Raw genomic sequence first — 19,344 nt, forward strand, 5'->3', positions numbered from 1 at the left:
TGTTGTTATATCTCTGTGTATTTTTCACACTTACATGTTTTAGATCATCAAAATAATTTTAATATTAGACAAAGATATCGGCACAGTGGTGAAATGGTTAGGTCTGCTGCCTGGGTTCTCTCTTGGTACTCTGGCTTTCTCCCATAGTCCAAAAACATCCATGAGCTTAGATTGATTGGTGATGACTGTAAATATGAAAGGTTGACTGTATCTATGTGTTGACCCTGCACCAGACTGGCTTCCTGTGGCAGCTGTGATAGGCTCCAGCTGTCTGATCTAGATAAGCAGAAAAGATGGATGGACAAAGATAATCCGAGTGAATATGAAATGCAGTTTTTAAATGGTGATTTAATTTAATTAGGAGAAAAAAATATTACCCTGGTAACTGGCCCTGTGTGAAAAAAGTAAATGCCCCTAGTCAAATCCAAGCTTGGCAGCAAGAATTGCAATCAAGTGTTTGCAATAGCTGCCAATGCCAATTTTACATCGCTGTGGAGGGGGTTTGGCCCAATCTTCTTTGCAGAATTGTTTTAATTCAGCCGCATCAGAGAGTTTTTGAGCCTTAATGGCTTCGACTGTGACTAGGCCACTCCAAAACCAGAGGTGGACCACTAAAAAGTTTAACTTTTGTCTCAACAGTCTATGAATATTTTCCCAAAAGTCTTGGGAATCATCAAGATATTTTTTTCACAAATGTCAGTTGAGCCCTTCTGTTCTTTTTGCTCAGCAGTGATTTTCTCCTTTGATGCACTTTTTTCCAAGTCTCTTTCTTATTGTTGAATCATTAACTCTGACATTAACTGAGGCAAATGAGCCCGGCAGATCTTTAGATGTTCTTCTGGATTTTTTGTGACCTTCTGGATGAGTTGTCAATGTGCTCTTTGGTTGGCCAGCCACTCTTTAAAGGGTTCACGACTATTCAGGTTTTCTCCATTTGTGAATAAGTGAATAATAAGCTCTCAATGTGGTTCACTGGAGTCCCAAAGCCTTAAAAATGGCTTTGTCATACTTTTCAAATAGATAGACTTTGTTTCTCAGCTGATTTTTAGATCCTGGTATGATGTGGTGTTTCTTGAGATCTTTTACCCTATTTTACTTTGTCAGATAGGTTCTAGTTAAGTGATTTCTTGATCTGGCAGTAATTAGGCCTGGGTGTGACTAGTGAAACTGAACTTGGATTAGTCTTTTTTAATAATTGCAACTGCAAGTAACATGGGTAACTTTTATCTAATATTAGTTTTTTTGATGATCTGAAACATGTAAATGTGACAAATATGCAAAATTAAAAAAGAAAGAAGGCAAATACTTTTTGGCAGCACTGTATAATTTTAGTCAGGAAAGCTTTAATTAATTGACTTTGATTGCCTTCATGTGAATGAGACATGAGTCTCTTCCTCTCAGTAATCCTCCATCCACCATCCACTAAATCATTTTTTCATAATTTATCTAGAAGTCCTTCTGTTTGTTTTGCGCTGCCCCTCGGGAGCTCGTTGCCTCATTCAGCCTGTGAGAGCAAGTTAAACTGACTGTAGCAGCGTTTTATAACAACAAAGCGCATCCCAGTCACTGTTTGTGTTCAAAACAGTAACCGCCTGCTGAAAGTCACAGTGTGGGAAGAAAAGCACATGAAACATTGCAGGCTCACTCGTGAGCAGTGCTTGTTTGTGATTTCAGTCACTTGTGCTGTAAAGCAGAGATGCTGCATGTTGTTTCTTTTGAATTTAGACAGCGTGTCATTAAGATCATGAACCAGACAAAGAAGGATTTCTTTTTTTTTTTTAAGTGTTTCATGGTGTAGTGGTTTACGCATTTGCCGAACAAGCAACAGCTCTCCTGTTCAATCCTGGAAGCAGACAGGAATGCCTTTGGTGTTGCTTTAGGAAAAGCATCTGATATAAAAATCTACCAAATCGAAAATGCAGAGCTACCCACTGTGGTGACTCTGTGTGAATAAGGAAGCATTCCTTGAAGTCTTGTTGCTCCTGTTAAAACTCCCAATATGAACTCCTGGCATGTTTCATGTTATTTTATTCTCTGACGCTTCCTGATGCTCTGGCTGGAAATCATCATGCTCACATGAAAGTTTAAAACCCATACATCCGATGTGAGTCACGGTGATTTCATTTCTGATGCGTATGTACAGTATGCTGGGAAATCTCACTAATGTGCAGAATGGAGCTATTTTGGGAGTTGTTTGTGCAGTGCAATGGTTTTCTTAGTTCTGGTTTATCCTTTTTTTAGCTGTGGTTAGGCAGAAAGAAAAGTGGCTAAAGTACTAGTTTAATAACTGCTGCTGATCGGAAGGAGCTCTCCTCAGCATGCCTCTAATCATGCTTAAAATGCATGTATTTGGTTTTCTGTGTGTTTATAGCTCCAGGAAGAAGAGCGAGACTTGCTGCAAACATCTCCTCTCGAACAAAGTGACTGTAACTTCAAGGAGTCCGGTGACGCCTCGCCTGCTGCTGAGACCCCTTTTGTTTTCCCGCACACCCGCTCTCGCCCTTCTCTGCACCCGGCCATGCCCACACTGCCTGAGGAAGAGGAGGACTCTCCAGAGGAGATGGACAGTTCCCCGAGCTCTCCCAGCACAGTAAGTGCAGCTGCTGTCCCTGTTTGATATTCTGTTTTTAGGTAAAACATCTGACTTCATACTTCATTTGGCCCTGAAAGGAATTATTTTTTATCAATGTTGAGTTTTCCCTCAGAAAAAAGTTCCTTCACTGAAGAAGTCACTGATTCATTCCTTTTCAAGTGAGAGCAAAGCAATGTTTTCCTTAACTAAGCCTTCTTCTGTCACAAATGTTCCCTGCTGTTGTCAGACCAAGGCAGTGCTTTGCAAAGAATGACAGAAGTTAACAAAGTGAAATTTTGGCAACTGATTTGGTACATACTTTCCTTTTTTTGCACTCATGTTTTAGTTATTTCCCACTAAATGTTTGGAAATGAATTTCATTCCGGTGACTGATGAATGCTTTACGATTCTTTGAAAGTCACTTCGGCTGTCATAATAACTTTCCCTGAGCCAAGGTAAAGTGAGGTGTTTAAAAAAGGGTAAAAGCTGCTTTTACGTTTGCACAGCAGGATTTTTTTTACTATCTGACAAATACCTTGGCTCTGTAAAATATCTGCTTCATGTCCCTTGTGACAAATTTGAGCCCTTTGGTTAGATGGGAAAAAGCAATTTACCAACTTTTAAAAGAAAATGTGTGGCAAAGTTTATAAATGCAGGTCTTTTGCTCCTTATCGTTAAAAAAAAAGTATTGTAAAAACTTGCATAGATGCATATGTCACTATTTTGTACAACTTAAATGATTGTAGTTTCCTTATAGTGGAAATGTAGCTGTCCAGTGATGCCTGTTGCCCGCTGTGAGGTCACATAGATCAAGGCCTCAGTCATTTTTATATCTAAAATTACTTATGAAGCTAAATACAACAGGATAAAAAAAAAACATGCTTAAGAACTTCTTCGGGGAGACAAGTCCACTCAGGTTTACCAGAGTTGGACTGGGCTCTCAGGTTTGGAGCCATGGTTTGAGTTCCCGTTCAATGACCACATCCTCTATCTGTTTAATGTCTGTTTAATGTCACATGACTCCCCTACCCCACCCCCACCAGCTAAACATCACTACTTTAAATGATATTGTGTTTAAAACACCAGAGTTTACTGCATTTTTCTGTGACATCAGTAGCATTTCCTGTCCTGATCCCTGTGATTGGTTATGTTTTGGGGGGGTTTGTTCTTAATTGATCTGTCTGAGTTATTAGTTTTTTCAGTATTTATGGCATAGAGATTAGCACTGTTGGCTGACAGGAAGAATATCCTGGGTCTTTCTCTGTGGAGTTTGCATGTTCTCCCCATGTCTGCGTGGGTTCTCTCTAGCTACTCCGGCTTCCTCCCAAATTCATAGACATGCAGTTAGTGGGATTAGGCAAACTGGCCATAGCTGTGAACGTGAGTGTGAATAGTTGTCTGTCTCTCTGTGTTAGCCCTGTGATAGGCTGGTGGTGATGGTAATGGTAATAATCAGAAGTTTTATCTGTGTGCCATTTGAGCGATCTCACCCTTGAAATATATAAAGATTAGAAATGCTTTCAAAGACTTTAAGGACAGATCTTAATGGGGCAGACTCTGAGTTTGAGTCATTAATTATCCCAGAGATAATAAAGAGTTAAACAGGCTAAACCTCAGAGAACAGTGACCTTTACCTCATAAACACACAAGCTAGATAAGAAATCTCTGAAGAAAGTAATGAAACTGTGTAATATAATCTTCAGTGCATAAGTCAACACTATAAAAGTATCCACCCTTATAGGAACAGAGCCACGGTGAATCAGCAGCCTGTCTGCAGCAGAAAGACTCCTTTTTCAAGAATCTATTGCAAAGATAAGCTTTAAGAGCACCTCTCAAAGAATAAGGGTTTCATGTCAGTCTGTATTTATTTGCGTACTTACCTTTAGCAGCCTTTTGAAGCTATTCCACAATAGTGTTCATCATAACCTACTAGAGGTGACAGACCTCTTTGTGCTTAAGTGGGTCAAATCAATATTCTCCTGTTAGTGCCAGATTTAAACTGGTTTGTTGAAATTTGGCTCTTTTTTTGTTTTTTTGGAATATGTAGTTTAAGGTTTAAGTTAATGTTCAAAATCTACCTTTAACCCTTTTATTGTGTAAGTTCAAGCTTAATTTAAAAAGATCTGCTCCTTATTAAGGTTGTGTTTAATCTAATATCACAAACTGGCTGATGTGTTAAGTGATGCACACTTAAGTTTTTTTGTGTTGCACAGTTAGTACCAGGTGAAAGTCGAGCTGTTGTCATGACTGCGCCCACCATCGTCTACCCAAAGCAGGCTAAGGTTGTCCATCAGGATGGGCGTCCGCTGGAACAGGCCAGGTAATCGTCCAGTAGCTTTCTCAATTTTAATTTGAAACAGAGACAGCATTTCCAGATCATCACAGTTTTCTCTCTCAGACCACACAGTCCCAGAGCTCGCTTGGTCAGAAGCTCCCCCGGGGTGCCCATCACCACAATTGGTGGGTAAATCACACAAACACACATACATCACTGTAGTTTTTACAGTGTTATGATGTAATAGTTATTATTTGATGTAGTGCAGCACCATATAAAAAATTTCCACTTTATTTTTAAGTGTTTTTCCATAACTAAACCGTTCTTAGGTAAACATTTTTAACACTGTGTCAAATCGCGACTTCTCACAGTGACTTTTTTTTATATAAAAGATATTTCAATCAGATTTGTTGAAAGACCTGTCCAGCGATGTATAAAGATAAATTAATGTTCTCACTGTGCGTGGATACACAAGAACTCTTACAACATTAAGACTAAGTTTGGTCATCTGCATCCTGAGACTCACACATGCTTGAAATGCTTTTGGCGCTTTGATTACTTTTGATGTTTAGCTTGTTGCCCGTTTCCGAGAAGAGGAGACAATAAAATCATCCCCAAGTTGGCGAGCACTCATCACCTGATTTCCTGGCTCATATCCATCCGTGAATTATTCCTTGCTTTGAGATTTTAGACCAATGAATCCCACATAAATACACTTGAGACACAGCTGCTCTGATACAACAGAGCATACACTTTTGATCTGATATATTTTGAAGCCTAATTTTGTGTTTTGTTTTGTTTTTTACGGCATATTATCTGCTTATATTTTGGTACCAGAAACAAGCAGAAATTTTACGGGTCTGTGTGCATTTGTGTGTCACGTGTGTATTATCTTTCTCAGACAGCACAGGTAATGTGATTGACCTGGTGAAAGATCCGCTCCCGGAGCTGCAGCTCTCCGAGGAGGATCGACAGAAGAACCTGGAGCTGCTTGAAGAGGCCAAGAAGGTCAGCGATCGCTTCCTGACACGCCGAGGCCGGCGATCCACCAGCAGCCTCACTGATTCGCCCACAGGTAGCGCGCACGCACAAACATACACAAACATAGAAACTAAAACATTGCACATAGATTTATGAGTGTGAAGCTGGTGTCTGAGCGTTTCATTTAAATTAAAGATGTTTATAGCTTCAATTTTTATTTCACAACCCCGCTACCTCAGGTCTTTCACCGACTCCAACGCCATCATCCTCACCGTGTTCATCGAGAAGCAGCTCACTTACTGTGGCCCCTCAGACCGGTGTGTGCTTTCTGTCTCATGTCTGGATTCTTTGGATTTATTAACAATAAACTACACTCCTCATTTTTAACCTTTTTCCTAATTTGGCGTCATTTTTTCACTCCTTGAGTTGGTGAAGATGATTTGTAAGTTGTTTTCTGCTCTTTCAGCAGCAGGACCCTCGGAGACGATCCAGGTAAAGAAACTGATCTCACTGTTAAACAGCTTTCACCCACAGTGGTGTGAAGTATGACATGTTTGCCACATTTGGCTCTTTTTGTGTGTGTTTTTTTAAATGTTCCTCTATTTAATTTGCTTTATATGAAGTGGAACATTGTCTCTGGAAAAAAAAACAGAACAAAACAAAGAAAAAAAATCACCATTGGGCAAATTTTAATCAGGTTAGTAAATTTTAACAGAAGAAAGTTGTTATTATCTCTTGTAGTATCAGGAGGTGTTTCCAGGGAGGGAGCAGCCTGATGCAACCAGTCAGAACCAGGAGGTACGATCAACAGGCTTACTGTGTTTTTTTTAATTTACACACCAAAACTCAAATGTCAAATGTGACGAGGAAAAACACAACTGATCATTGAAAGATTCAAAACGCCTCCCTGTGACCTTTGTCAAGATTTATTATGTTATTCTCAGGTATATATTATAAGTTGTCTGTTGTCTGAATTTCACACCAACCTCAGCTGTGCAGTCATGTGAAAAAGAAACACTTCACAGGACTCTATGCAGTCCTGATTCAGTGGCTTGTAGAGACGCCTCTAGCAGCAATACCTCGAAATCTTTATCTTTATCAGTCTCTCACAGCGTTGTGGAGGAATTTTGGCCCGCTCTGCATCACATTGCTTCAAGTTTGTTTGGTAATGATGAGTTCTTTGAACTCAAGGTCACGGTCAGAGGTCACATCTTTGAAAATCTCTTTGAATTCAAGATTCAAGAGCTTTATTGTCAATACAGTAGTATACACAGTATACAGTGTACCAAAATGCTGTTTCACCCTAAGCCCCCCCCCCCCCCCCCCCACGTTCCATTTATAAATATATAAAGGATATATCTCCAAGAGATATAAAACTAGGAATTACAAATAAATAACATGCTAAGTAAAAATTAAGAGATAAAAAGGTACTAATTACTAACTATACAATTCTATGCAATACTAATGCATGCAATGAATGCAACAACTCAAAAAGGGAGTCAGCTAGAATTTTAACATTTGTGCCATATGTGTATTCACTAAGAGGCGGAGGGATTGCACCGACAGCCTCCAGGTTTTCTTTAGGTTCTCGGAGTGTTGCACGGCCTAAGCTCTGCACTGGGACGTCCACTCCTGGAAAAACTGTGGCATTGTGTTAATAATAAACTAATAACAAACTAATGAACTGACAAAGCTTCTGCTTTTATAGAGGTGCTCACACTTGCTGATGATCAGTTGATTAAGTGTATTTAATAATAGCACATGGCTGCTGCTTACCTTCTTAATTCCTGTGGAAGCAGTAAGGGTATACTCCGTTTTTCACAGGACAGTATACTCTGAATCTCAGCTTCTAACTATTAGTTTGTCCTCACAAGCATGCTGTAGTGCTACCCTAGCTTCTCTTATGAAGCACCAACATGTCCAACTGGAGTGTTATCCAACCGCTTTAATGCCTGATGAAATGCACATACAGTATTTCTCTCATATCTTGCCAACTTTAGGGAAAGCTGTTGGTGGACTGGAAGTTAGCTGACAAAAGGAAAGTGTCCTCGGGGACTCTCACACCTCGTTTTGCTGTTCAGAAAAACGGTGAACCCAAGAGTCCTACAGTTGTCAACAAATCAGACGAGTCAAATCGAAGTCCAAACCAGGCTCCAGCCACAGGGGTCGCCAAGCCTGTGCCCAGACCTTCTACTCAACAGGCACCGTGTACAGCAGAGATTAAGACTATTGGGGCCTTTCCACCACTAATGAGAGCTGTTTCCTGGGATGCTGTAGGCAGTCTTAACTCTAGAAATGGAGCCCCGGTTTTCCCTTCAGAAACTGAGGACAGTTTCTCAGACAAGCCCAAGGATGCTGGCTTAAAGACTTCGGGGTACAAGGATTTCCCCACCCCACCGGTGGGTGCACAGAAGCTGTCTAAACTCAGAGAGGTAAAGCAGCAATTCAGTCTTATTGTTATCATTTCCTCTTTTTATGTGCCAGCTGTCCATTTGGTAGAATGTTGTAACAATTATATAAAAATGCCATAATGTTTTGTGTGTGTGTGTGTGTGTGTGTGTGTGTGTGTGTGTGTGTGTGTGTGTGTGCGCGCGCACAGGAGCACAAGCTAATGCGAAACCAAAGCATCGTGGGATCGAAGTTACCAGAGCTGAGCGAAGCTGCTGAACAGGAAAAAGGTGACGCTCCTTGTTTGCCCTCTTGCCCTGTGTAAGACAGAAAGTACTTTCAGAAGCACATTCAGCACACTGAGGGTGTGCACTTCCTGAAATCTGATTCGCTTCAGAAAATGACGACTTTTTCTTTTCTTTCTTTTCTGTTTTTTTTACCTCTATTCCACCCCTGACAGTACTGCAGCAGAAAGGAAACTTGTGCTCTCGTTTTTTATCAGCAGATGGCATTATTGTTAAAGCTTGTGAACCACAGAGCACCTGATGAAAAGAGGAAATTATGCTTATGTTCTGAGACTTTAAAAAGTCCAATCACTAAGATTTTGCTTGGAATTTACTCCGGTGAGAACTGGTTTGACCACCCAAAGATCGATGTATTTATATGGGACTAGTAGTAGTAACAACACTCTCCTCCTATCTCCTATTTGGTTTATGTCAGCTTGCACAGAAGGTATCAAATTACCTTAAACTTAAATTATTCTCCAGAAATAATTTTGAGCTCTAATTTGTGTAGCATTGTGTCTGCAGATTCGCCGTCATCACTGAACACACCTACCAGTGACACAAATGAAAGATCCGACGCCATGCCCAACATTTCAGACTTGATGCTGAGAAAACTCAAACTTCATCGGGGTCTGCCTGGCTGGTGTGTAACAACCTGCTGCTGTAGTTAACATTTAATTTATAACCATCTATCTCACTGTTATGAGTAATGCTTCCATTCTCTCATTTCATTCCAGTGCTCCTCCACTCAGCGAAAAAGAAGTTGAGGTTGGTACCTGATCTCTGAATTTATATTCTCACCAAGAACTAGATAAGAGGATGGATAATGGGGTTTAGTCTGTAAATTAAAAGGGAGCAATACTGACACACTGGCCCTTATTCTGTTTATGCATGTGTACACTACATTAGGTACACCTAATTCAAACGTTATTAATGAAAATATCCAATCATGCACTCAGTGCATTGATCAGGGACATAGACACGATCAAGACGACTCACTGAAGTTCAAACTGCATCAGAATAAGGAGGAAACGTGATTTAAGAGACTTTGAATGTAACATGGTTGTCAGTGCCAGATGGGCTGGTCTGAGTAAGAAACTGCTGATCTGCTGGGTTTTTCCAAACAATCGTCTGTTCAAAGAAAATTTCCAGTGAGTGGCAGTTCTCTGGGTGAAAATGCTTTGTTGATATCAGAGGTCAGAGGAGAATGGCCAGACTGCTTTTGGGCTGATAGGAAGGCAAGAGTAACTCAAAAAAACACCCATTACAAATATCTCTGAATGCACAATGCATCAAACCTTGAAACAGATGGACTACAGTAGCAGAATACCACACTGGGTGCCGCTCCTATCACTAAGAACAGGAAACTGAGCACCTTTGGGACTGATTTGAGGCTACACCAAGCATCACTTTGACTGAAAATAGACAATAAATACTTTCATACTGATGTATCTGTGAAAATCTAATTTTACCTAATAATGCCAGTCGATATGATGTAATATAAAGTAATATTTATTGCAAATTTGGGAAATAATTTTGTTACAGCAGTTAGTTTGATAACTAATCTTAGTAAAAGACTGGAAACAGCTAAATGATGGTAACAAAATCCACCTAACAGCACTTCTGAAGCTCATTCACATATTTTCTGTGCACAAAGTCAGTTTACACAAATAAATGAGCAAATATGTTTCTATAGAAGCTAAAGACACTTTATCTTATGTAACGTTTGGAAGCCTGAAGGGAGTGGAGACTCGACCAATTTAAAAATGTAATTTACTTCTTTAAACAAAGAAAAGAAAAACGAAACATAAGTTTAAGCAGATTCCAAATGTTCCTTTTCAAATAAGACATATTTGCTTTAACGTTCTGACTTGCGCCTTTTAAATTATCCACAGTGATTAGCTGCACATGAGTTAGAATATAGCAAATCATAAAAGTGACTGCCAGCAGTAAAGTGTTTGCTTTGAACAGTGACTTGTGTTCAAACACTGGAAGCAGATGGATTGTTCCACTCAGGTTTGAGCTTTTTCAAGTACATGTGCAAGTGTTTGTAATAACCTGTTGTGTTCCCAAAGCAGATGCTTAGAATCATAAAAACTTTATAATTCCCTGCTGGGGATATTCTTGGGTAAAAGTTGCTCGTGGAAGTTGTAAAATTATACAAGAGATGCAAAAACAATTACATGGTCGTCAGAGGTTGCCTGCCTGGCTTCGGTGGTGTTCTGTCAACAGGAAAGTGTTTTTCTGTTCCTGATCAGTCCAAAGAGACTCTGTGTGATTTCCTGTGGAGAAAATCCAGGCATCTGTGACGCTGTAAGCCCCGGACTATAGCCTCTCGCGCTGCTCCCTCTGGGATGTGTCTGGATCAGGACAGTCAGAGGTCATAGATTTCCTCTCAGGCGTGTATGTTGGAAAAACCTCTGCAGATTAGCTTTGATCAACATAACAAAACATCAAGAGGTCGAATGCCACACTCACAGTTTGTTCCCCATGCTCATCTCAGGGACGCTTGATTCTCACACATCAGTAACCGTGTGCACCGACCACCGTCTATGACTATTTACAATGAGTTCATGTGTTGCGATCACAGGCAGCTCACCTTCATTTTAATATGTTTCTTAATCTGAGTGTTGAACTGCATTAGCTTTCTTTCTACAGAATGCATTCGTCCAGCTGTCACTGGCGTTTCGTAATGACAACTACACTCTGGAGACGCGACTCAAGCAGTCAGAGAGGGAGAGGAACCTGACTGAGGAGGACACGGAAAAAGAATTAGACGACTTCAAAGGAGCGCTAAAGGTTGGTCCTCGAAAGCAGAGGCTGATGTAAGATAGATGATAACTTACAACAAAAGGAGATTTCCCCCTGGCTCTTTAGTGCTCATTCATTTATTGAATGTTTCCTGGACGTGTCCCACAGTAAATATTTTTCTTGCCTGAGTTAATTCAGGTGCAATAAAGGACGCACACTTTCTCTTCCTGAGATTTGCAACAACATGTTGTGTTTCTTGCAGATGACTGCGCCGATGTGGCAGAACCTGGAGCAGCGCGAAGCCTATCAGCGCCTAAAAGAGACGGTAGCAGTGCTGCACAGGCTTGCCACACGGCTCTCCAGCAGAGCAGAGATAGTGGGCGCAGTTCGCCAGGTGCAGTTACACACAGACGAATGAGAATTTTATACAATTTAGTGAAACATGCTGCGAAAATACACGAAACAGCTTATTGTTTAAACAACTGGTACTCCAGGAATGCCTGTTTGGCAGCGTTTTTTAAATTATGCTGAAGGATTTTTATCTGATGTCATGGCTGACCTCAGGCCAGCTAATGAAAACATCAGGAAAAGAGCTTCAGCTATTTAAAACCCCAAATCAATCAGATGAATCATTGCTTTTGTGTACAGCTACCAATCTATTAATAGCAATCTATTAATTCCTCTTTTTCATTCATGATGAGTGTGGATATTTTTAGAGAAATACTTGTTTGTGTTTTCCCATAATATCAAATAAATAATCTGTGTGTTTTCAGTTTATTTATAGTGTCATTAATTCACCTTTAAAAACATTTAACTTCACTTAAAATATCAGCAACATGATGGGAGAAGTCAAAGATATGTTGGACAAATCCATAAATACACAGGTTATTGTGTATTTGGTTTGTACATCTGTTGAATGATTTCCTCTCTATGTACAGTTTTTTAGTGGAAGCTCTTGTTTTTGTGCTCATGCTGTAACTTAAGCCTGCTTAGACTGGTTTTATTGTCTAACAGGAGAAGCGTATGAACAAGGCCACAGAGGTTATGATGCAGTATGTGGAAAATCTTAAGAGGACGTATGAGAAGGACCATGCAGAGCTCATGGAGTTTAAGAAGCTGGCCAACCAGAACTCGACTCGTTACGGAGTGTCTGTAGACCCTGGAGGTAAGATTACACTTGTGTTCCCTTTTCAGCACCGCTGCTGGCTTCATCTTCACTCGTATATTCCGCTAGGAAATTCCCACAGCGCCTGGAGTGTACTAATGCTGCATTACTGAGCAGCTTTACTGTCGATGTGGGAGAAACATCAGCATTTAAATGGTTACTGTGCTTTATTAATGCTGGTTCTTTGTCTCTCTTTATAAAGACGATGGACTTCCACGTCCATGTAGACCAATGCCCCTCATCCCTGGAAAGGTAAGCAATGAATTTTTTGTGTTTTTTTTCTGCTTCACGTTGTTGCACAGGTTTTGGATGTGCAACTGCCAGTCAGACAAAACAAGCAATATAAAGATTCAACCACTTGGCTGATTGTCATGGTTATTTTTCACAGTAGCTGTTTAAAAATATAAAAGTAAATCTGTACAGGTTGGTAGTTATCAACAGTGTCCACAGATCCAAAATTCTATTTAAGCGAGTTTCACAACTTGGGGGCCACAAATTCAAAAGCACAGTCACCTTTTGCCTTTTGTCATTAACTTCTTCTGACGCATCACCAACAGGATCAGCTGAGCTCAGAGAGCTAGTAGTTAGATATGGTTCCATACAGAAGTTCACTATTATACGGAGGCATCTGACCATGAAGAGCTCTAAAAGTGATCTGAAGAATCTTAAATTGAACCCTAAACAACAATAAATAAAATAAAATAAAGAGACTAGACGAGGATAATGGTCTTAACCTCCTGTCCCCATCGGCGCCTCTAGGGACCATGATTCCTATTCACTGACCAGTCCAAAGGGTCAGAGATAAATCCGTCCGCCAAAGTGGGTGGCAAGTATGACCATACTGTCATGCTGCGAGCACACCTAAAAATGTCTCACCCTCCCCCGTTTTTACAGTTTTTTTCTGTTTCGTTTTTCTTTACAAAAAAGAAAAGTTATAGTGACTCTGTTTTTGTAAAACACAGTGCTCCATGTTTTGTCTTCTTTTCACCCGACCAGGTGCCTCGACGCAGGGTGAGCGTAGCGGTGGTGCCAAAGTTTAATCTTCTTAACATCCCGGGTCAGACCCCGGCCACAGCTGGCCAAGGCTCCAACGCAGGACCCACAACTGGTGCTGCTCTTCCTGTCCTGGTAGGTCTTCCTGTCCTGATGAGAAATGATGGGAAATGATGTATTAAGCATTTAGTACAATGACACCCACGCTCACAGATAAACTGCTGAGTTAAAGTTTCTCAGCAGGTGGGCAACATATTCATCTCTTGTAAAATAAAATACTTCCACTCAAGTATTTCTGTAAATGTAGCTGGCATTTTTACAGACACAAACAGTTTTTAAAAGGAAAAAGTACTTTTTTAAAACTTTTTTTATGTGTCGTATGTGACAGATTGCTTGATACAAACAAATGTTTTTCTCTTTGATTCTCAGAGCAGTCCTCAGTAGCACATTGAAATAAAACTGTGGAGTTTCTGAATGAGTTCCTGCTAAAATAGTTCATCTTTATAAGAAACATATTAACACCAAATATCTGGCATATAGAAGATTACTCCTATAGAAGTTTACTTTACTTTAGCAGGGTCACTCGAGGTGTTTGACCATCGACATGAGTCGAAACTGGTACAATAAAGTCCATAAAGTATCAGACTGTCTGTCTCATATTAAAGCAATGATTACTGATCAGAGGACCCTGCGTGCAAAGTGGAGTTTGCATCTTCCTTCCTGGGTTCTCTCCAGGTATTCTGCTTATCCAATACAAGGTTCCAGGTGCTGCTGGACACTATGCAAGGTATCACTGGGCATCTCAGGATAGCGAATTCAAAATTAGTTTCTGAACAAGTAGAGCTTGATCCTATAAATAACTCATCACTTCAATCTATGTCATCAATGAGTTCTCCGGGTTTACCAGAAGTGAACGTAGCTAGAAAAACCTTCATTTCCTTTGGGAAAGTCAAGGAAAGGCTAGATCTGTCCTGGCTTAGCAGTCAGTCAAATCTGGTTCCATAAACAAGTTGTGACATTCTTCTGGCACAGTGAAGGGAACCTGGCTGGACACTTGAATCCTCTCGAGGGACAATCACTAAAAACAATGTCAGCTCAAGAAATTCGAGGCAGTCCTCACAACACAGTTTTAGTCAGATTTGTTTTGCTGTCCTTGGTTAAAACTGTTGTATCACTCTGTCTTTTTTCTTTTTTCTTTTTGAGATAATTCACATCTGTTGAGTGTGTACAAAATTCAAAATACACAGACCATAGCACAAAAACAAGGGTTATGTAACTGTGCCAAAAACCTTCTGAAATGTGAAATTAGTATTTCTCCAAGAGGAACTGAAAAATCAAAAATAGATAATAAAGTTTATAAAGGCCCGAAATGTTAAAGCATATGTTCATCCAGAGAAGTAAAGCCAATTGTAGCAAATACTGTTTTGTTATTAAGATTTAGATTAGGGTTACGATTTTTTTTAACACTTTTCTCCTCAGTGTGAAGCAAATGACGTGAAAGGCACCACCTCCACAGAGGCTGCACAACCAGGAACAGAATGGTATGTTTCTTGTATTAATATTGTTACACGTGCACACACACATACATGGCTGCATGTAAGTCACGTGCCACTGCTTAATTTTCAAGGTCATTCCTCAGTCCTCTCACCCCTGAACTTCTAATCATTTTTATCAAAAGCGCTCAGATGGGACTTCAGCTTGTTTTTGTGACCTTCAGGATGTTTTTAAAGTGCAGAAACAATTCCAGTGAGGTAAAAATAAACCTGAAAGCATTAAAAAAAAAAAGCTAGAGTTGAGGGATATGCTATTACGGGACTGCTATCCAGTAATCTAAACATTTATGAAAGAGTTTGATGAAGTCCAGGCACAAGGCTCCAATCATATTGTAGTTATAAAGTCAGCCTGAGTAGAGCTCTCTCAGTGTCTGGGCTAGATGTTCTTTAAGGACAATCGCAATAACAAATGTGCAAAGTGCAATCACAGTTTTTCGTTTGTACTCATCGTTCTCGTGATGGTGGGATGCACATCCCACTCGGCCTGCGCTGCGTCTCATCCGTTATACGACCGGGCCGCAGTACTGTGATGGAACCTGACTGTAACAGTGTTTTGTTACGTCTGCTGTGATCGTCACGGTGTCCAAGGCTAATTGTTCTTTCCTATCTGAAACAATGCAGTGGAAAGAGTGTGTCGGAGCAGGAAAATGAGCCAGCCAAGCCTTCAGTAAACCTGGAGGAGCTCCGAGCCGAGATCAAGGCAAATATCGAAGAGGAGGCCTATCAAAAAGGGTGAGGCCCTCTCTTCTACTTTTTAGTGTAGATAAGCGGACAGTGTGATGACACAGTTGTTTATCAGAAATCATTTCAGTTGTGTGTCCCAATTTCACTTGTAAATGTGAATATTTCAAACGCAGCTACCAAGATGGACTGAAGCAAGGCAAGGCGCTTCAGGAAGAAAAACGTGAAGACGAAAGTGCTGCGGACAAATTGCTGGAAACAAAAAATAAGGACGAAGAGAGCGGAGAGAGGCTTAAGAACAGCAGGTGAACTCACTCTGTCATGTTAGAAAAGGAAATATAAATTGTGTATTTATGCTCATCTCTGATAGTATTGATATAAGCACAACAAATTATTTGTGCTCTTTTTGTAAATAATTCATGATCAGTGGAAGATGAATCTCTTTATTACACACAAAATGTTACATTTAATTGAAAATACATAAAAAAAATTATAACAACACCACAAACCCATTTTTAAAATCACAAAGAGTGAGTTTATATCTACAGTACTCTGCAAAAGTCTTTAGCCACACCTCATTTCTCTCATGAGTTGCTGTGGGGATGGTAGACCTTATTACAGACCCACATGCAAGACGCTGAGACAGAATAACATAAGGTGAGCTTTTAATGCTGACAGCTACCAAGGTTTAAAAAGTCTGGAAAGTATCCAAGATGACGTATTAAGATGAGGAAAGCAAACATTCAGGGAACAATAGAAAGCACAAGGAAAGACCAGCACTAGGTAAGACACCTGCCAAGGACAACTCAACGAAAGTTAAGGGGAAATGGAGACAATAACTACAAGAAGTAATGAGGGAAGTGGAAACAGCTGGGAAATACAGCTGGAACTAATTAGAAATAACGCACCAAGGGAAGTAGAATTACACACAAAGAACAAGAGATGAAAGACCACCAAGATAAAACAGGAAAACACCTAACAGAGACAGAGACTTAACAGTAAGATGCAGGATAACTGAAACAAGGAACTGAGTACAAACAATGTCCATGAACAGAACCTAGATTACTAAACTAAAACTAGAAAGGCATAAAAATAAGGAAACCAACCCAGAAAGTGCTGAAAGTATAACACATAAAAAAACAGAAAAGATTAATAAGTCCAAGCACAAAACACTCAGTGATTTGTGCAGTGATTTATGGAAGCATTTGCAAACATATGTGAAAATAGAGCATAAAAGCAAACATAAACGGTACATGGATCAACTCAGGTCGTGTGTCAGGTCTTTGTTAATTTGCTATGTGTTGGCTTTTTTATGCTTGAATGATTCATTTGTCAAAACAAGAAAAAGAAAGAAAATAGTCAGGTACAAGGACTGGACTGAAAATGAGTGAAAACGCAGCCAATGTCTGGCAACTTTTGCTCAAGACCACTTTAAAAATTTACAGGAAAAAGCTCAAGACCTTTGCACAGCTTGCAAAGGTTGCACAGCTGCATATAACTTTTACATGCGTATCGCTAAATTAATCTTGTGGGATTAAAAGTGAGAGTAAAATTAGCCTCCACAGCCATTATTTCAACAAATATATACGGTCTTTTTCCTTGTCTTTTTATAGTTTAGATAATGTCTGTAATTTAAAGAAACTTCTGTAGTTCCTCCATAATGAGCACTTTCCCCTGCCCAATATTTTGTCACCTGCTATATGAACTTATTATCTTTGCAGGAGGATGGAGGAAGTCCTGGCTGTTGTAGGCGAGTTCTGCCCCAAGGTATCCACGAGTCGGCGGCTTCTATGGCTCACTTTGACGCTGTTTGTGGCTGTGTGTGTGGTGTTCAGTATTTATTCATTCTTCAGTGACTATTACAACCGACACGAGGACACATAAGGGAAGAGGAACTTTGTGTGAGACACTGATTGAGATCTTTGGACTGGGTGTAAGAGTGCAACGAAAGAACCCGCTAAACAGAATAACAGAGACCTCATACATCACGTCTCTGCCAGTTTACCATATCATCAGACACACTTGAATCAAATGACCCCGATACTCAAGGGTCAGAGACATTTTGGGAGGCTTTATGGCTCGTGAGGCCTTCTTCATGGTCAGCAGAGATAAGTTATAATCTTGCTTGAAATGAAAAGTTGAAAGGATGTTTGCTGCAGCAAAAGATAAGATGATTCTGTTTAGGGACCAATTATATTGTGTGCTGAAATAGATATTTAATTAAATTAGATCTTGTAATTATACATTCTGGTTCTGGTACTTTGAATGCTGAATATGGCACTTTTTCATTAAATGCCACAGTAGAAACATTGTATATTTATCTACACAATAGAATCTCTCAGGTTTGATAGATAATGAAGTCCCTGAGAGACTTTTAATACATATTTAAAGAAAAATGTTTTTATCTGTTGTTTTTTCTATTAAAAAAATGTTTCAAATGTAAGCACATTCCACAGCAGTTCTTCAAGTGCAATACTCAGCTCATGGTTCTCATTTGTGCCATGTTTGATTGTTACTTCAGAGCACTGAGAGATTTTTTTTTCTTGTAAACGAGCACTGTTTAGACTTCATGATTCCTTTTCTGTCTTTGCACATGCTGTGCTGTCCGTTCTCTGTTCATTTTATGGTCTGTCACCTCTCCTTTAAATAAAAAGTGCCTGAAATATTTCCTCTAGTCATTTCAGTAGCGACAAATATTCGTTGCTATGAAAACTAAGTACTGCCAATGATTCAGTAGCTTGTAAAACCACCTTTAGCAGCAATAACTTGAAGTGTCAGAATTTTGGCCCATTCTTCTTTGTTGATCCATTTCATCGAGTTTGGGGGGCATTTATTCCTGCACAGATGTTTTAAAGTCGCACCACAGCATTTCCATTGAGTTGAGGTCTGCTGTATTTGATTCTCACCAAACACCAAACATGGAGCTGTGCATTAAGACCAAATATCTCCACTCTGTTCCAGAATAATCTGATATCCCCATATTGGTGTTGTTCCTGGATCATCATATTCAATGCTGGTCCAGGGTCAATATTGCAAGTATCCAATCACATTGTTATGATATAGTTTTGGAATGCAGGGGGAAAAAACCTGCCAATGTCCACAAAATTTTTATAAAAGGGGGCAGTTAGGGTCAGAGTTATGGTTGGGGGTTAGAATGTAATAGTCGATAAAGTTAAGGGGCTATAGTTATGGTTACAGGGTCTGCGTTAGGTGTGTGGTGTGATGGTGTGTATCCACACTGCAAAACTAGACCATGCTTTGTTCAGATGCAACTGTGCAAACAGAGGCCACAGGATACTTTTGCTGGAAAAATGTCTAAATTCTCTCACCAAGACCTGTTGGGAAATTCTATTGTGTTCCCATTTGAAAGTCTCATAGTCTAATTTAGTTTAATTCTATAACAACTTTAAGGACATGCAAACCCCACTCTTAGAGAGGTGATATGTACGATGAGCATTCTTGCTCTAATCCAGAGTGTCACCTCACATCTGTCAAAAACCCTGCTGCATCTTCGTCAGCAGGCTCTGCGTCATTTCCTGCCATCGGGGCTTGCGGAGAAATGTTTTTGTGGAAATAGGAGGCCGCGTGCCAAAGGCTCATCTGAGGAGACCAAAGATAATAAGCGCACACATGATGGAGAATTTCCCAGAGAGAGGAAATCATCAGGACAGAAGAGAATCTCTTCTCGAGTGTATTACATC

The 19,344-nt window shown here is 40.0% G+C and overlaps 1 protein-coding gene across 1 annotated transcript in view; it reads left to right on the forward strand.

Annotated features, from left to right (window-relative positions):
* mrvi1 (murine retrovirus integration site 1 homolog) overlaps positions 1-18,298 on the forward strand; it is a 32,540-nt gene extending 14,242 nt beyond the window's left edge. The window contains exons 8-27 of the mRNA XM_014412399.3: positions 2,372-2,590; positions 4,786-4,892; positions 4,971-5,032; positions 5,749-5,922; positions 6,068-6,145; positions 6,295-6,320; positions 6,570-6,626; positions 7,829-8,260; positions 8,428-8,506; positions 9,026-9,143; positions 9,238-9,268; positions 11,159-11,299; positions 11,514-11,645; positions 12,266-12,416; positions 12,619-12,668; positions 13,413-13,544; positions 14,889-14,950; positions 15,584-15,694; positions 15,820-15,948; positions 17,365-18,298. Coding sequence (XP_014267885.2) covers positions 2,372-2,590; positions 4,786-4,892; positions 4,971-5,032; positions 5,749-5,922; positions 6,068-6,145; positions 6,295-6,320; positions 6,570-6,626; positions 7,829-8,260; positions 8,428-8,506; positions 9,026-9,143; positions 9,238-9,268; positions 11,159-11,299; positions 11,514-11,645; positions 12,266-12,416; positions 12,619-12,668; positions 13,413-13,544; positions 14,889-14,950; positions 15,584-15,694; positions 15,820-15,948; positions 17,365-17,527 — 2,454 coding nt within the window. The 3' untranslated portion in view covers positions 17,528-18,298. The remainder of the gene's footprint in view (positions 1-2,371; positions 2,591-4,785; positions 4,893-4,970; positions 5,033-5,748; positions 5,923-6,067; positions 6,146-6,294; positions 6,321-6,569; positions 6,627-7,828; positions 8,261-8,427; positions 8,507-9,025; positions 9,144-9,237; positions 9,269-11,158; positions 11,300-11,513; positions 11,646-12,265; positions 12,417-12,618; positions 12,669-13,412; positions 13,545-14,888; positions 14,951-15,583; positions 15,695-15,819; positions 15,949-17,364) is intronic.
* The last annotated feature ends 1,046 nt before the right edge of the window (positions 18,299-19,344 follow it).

Source organism: Maylandia zebra, linkage group LG1 (assembly GCF_041146795.1).
Source record: "Maylandia zebra isolate NMK-2024a linkage group LG1, Mzebra_GT3a, whole genome shotgun sequence".
Taxonomy (NCBI): Eukaryota; Metazoa; Chordata; class Actinopteri; order Cichliformes; family Cichlidae; genus Maylandia; species Maylandia zebra.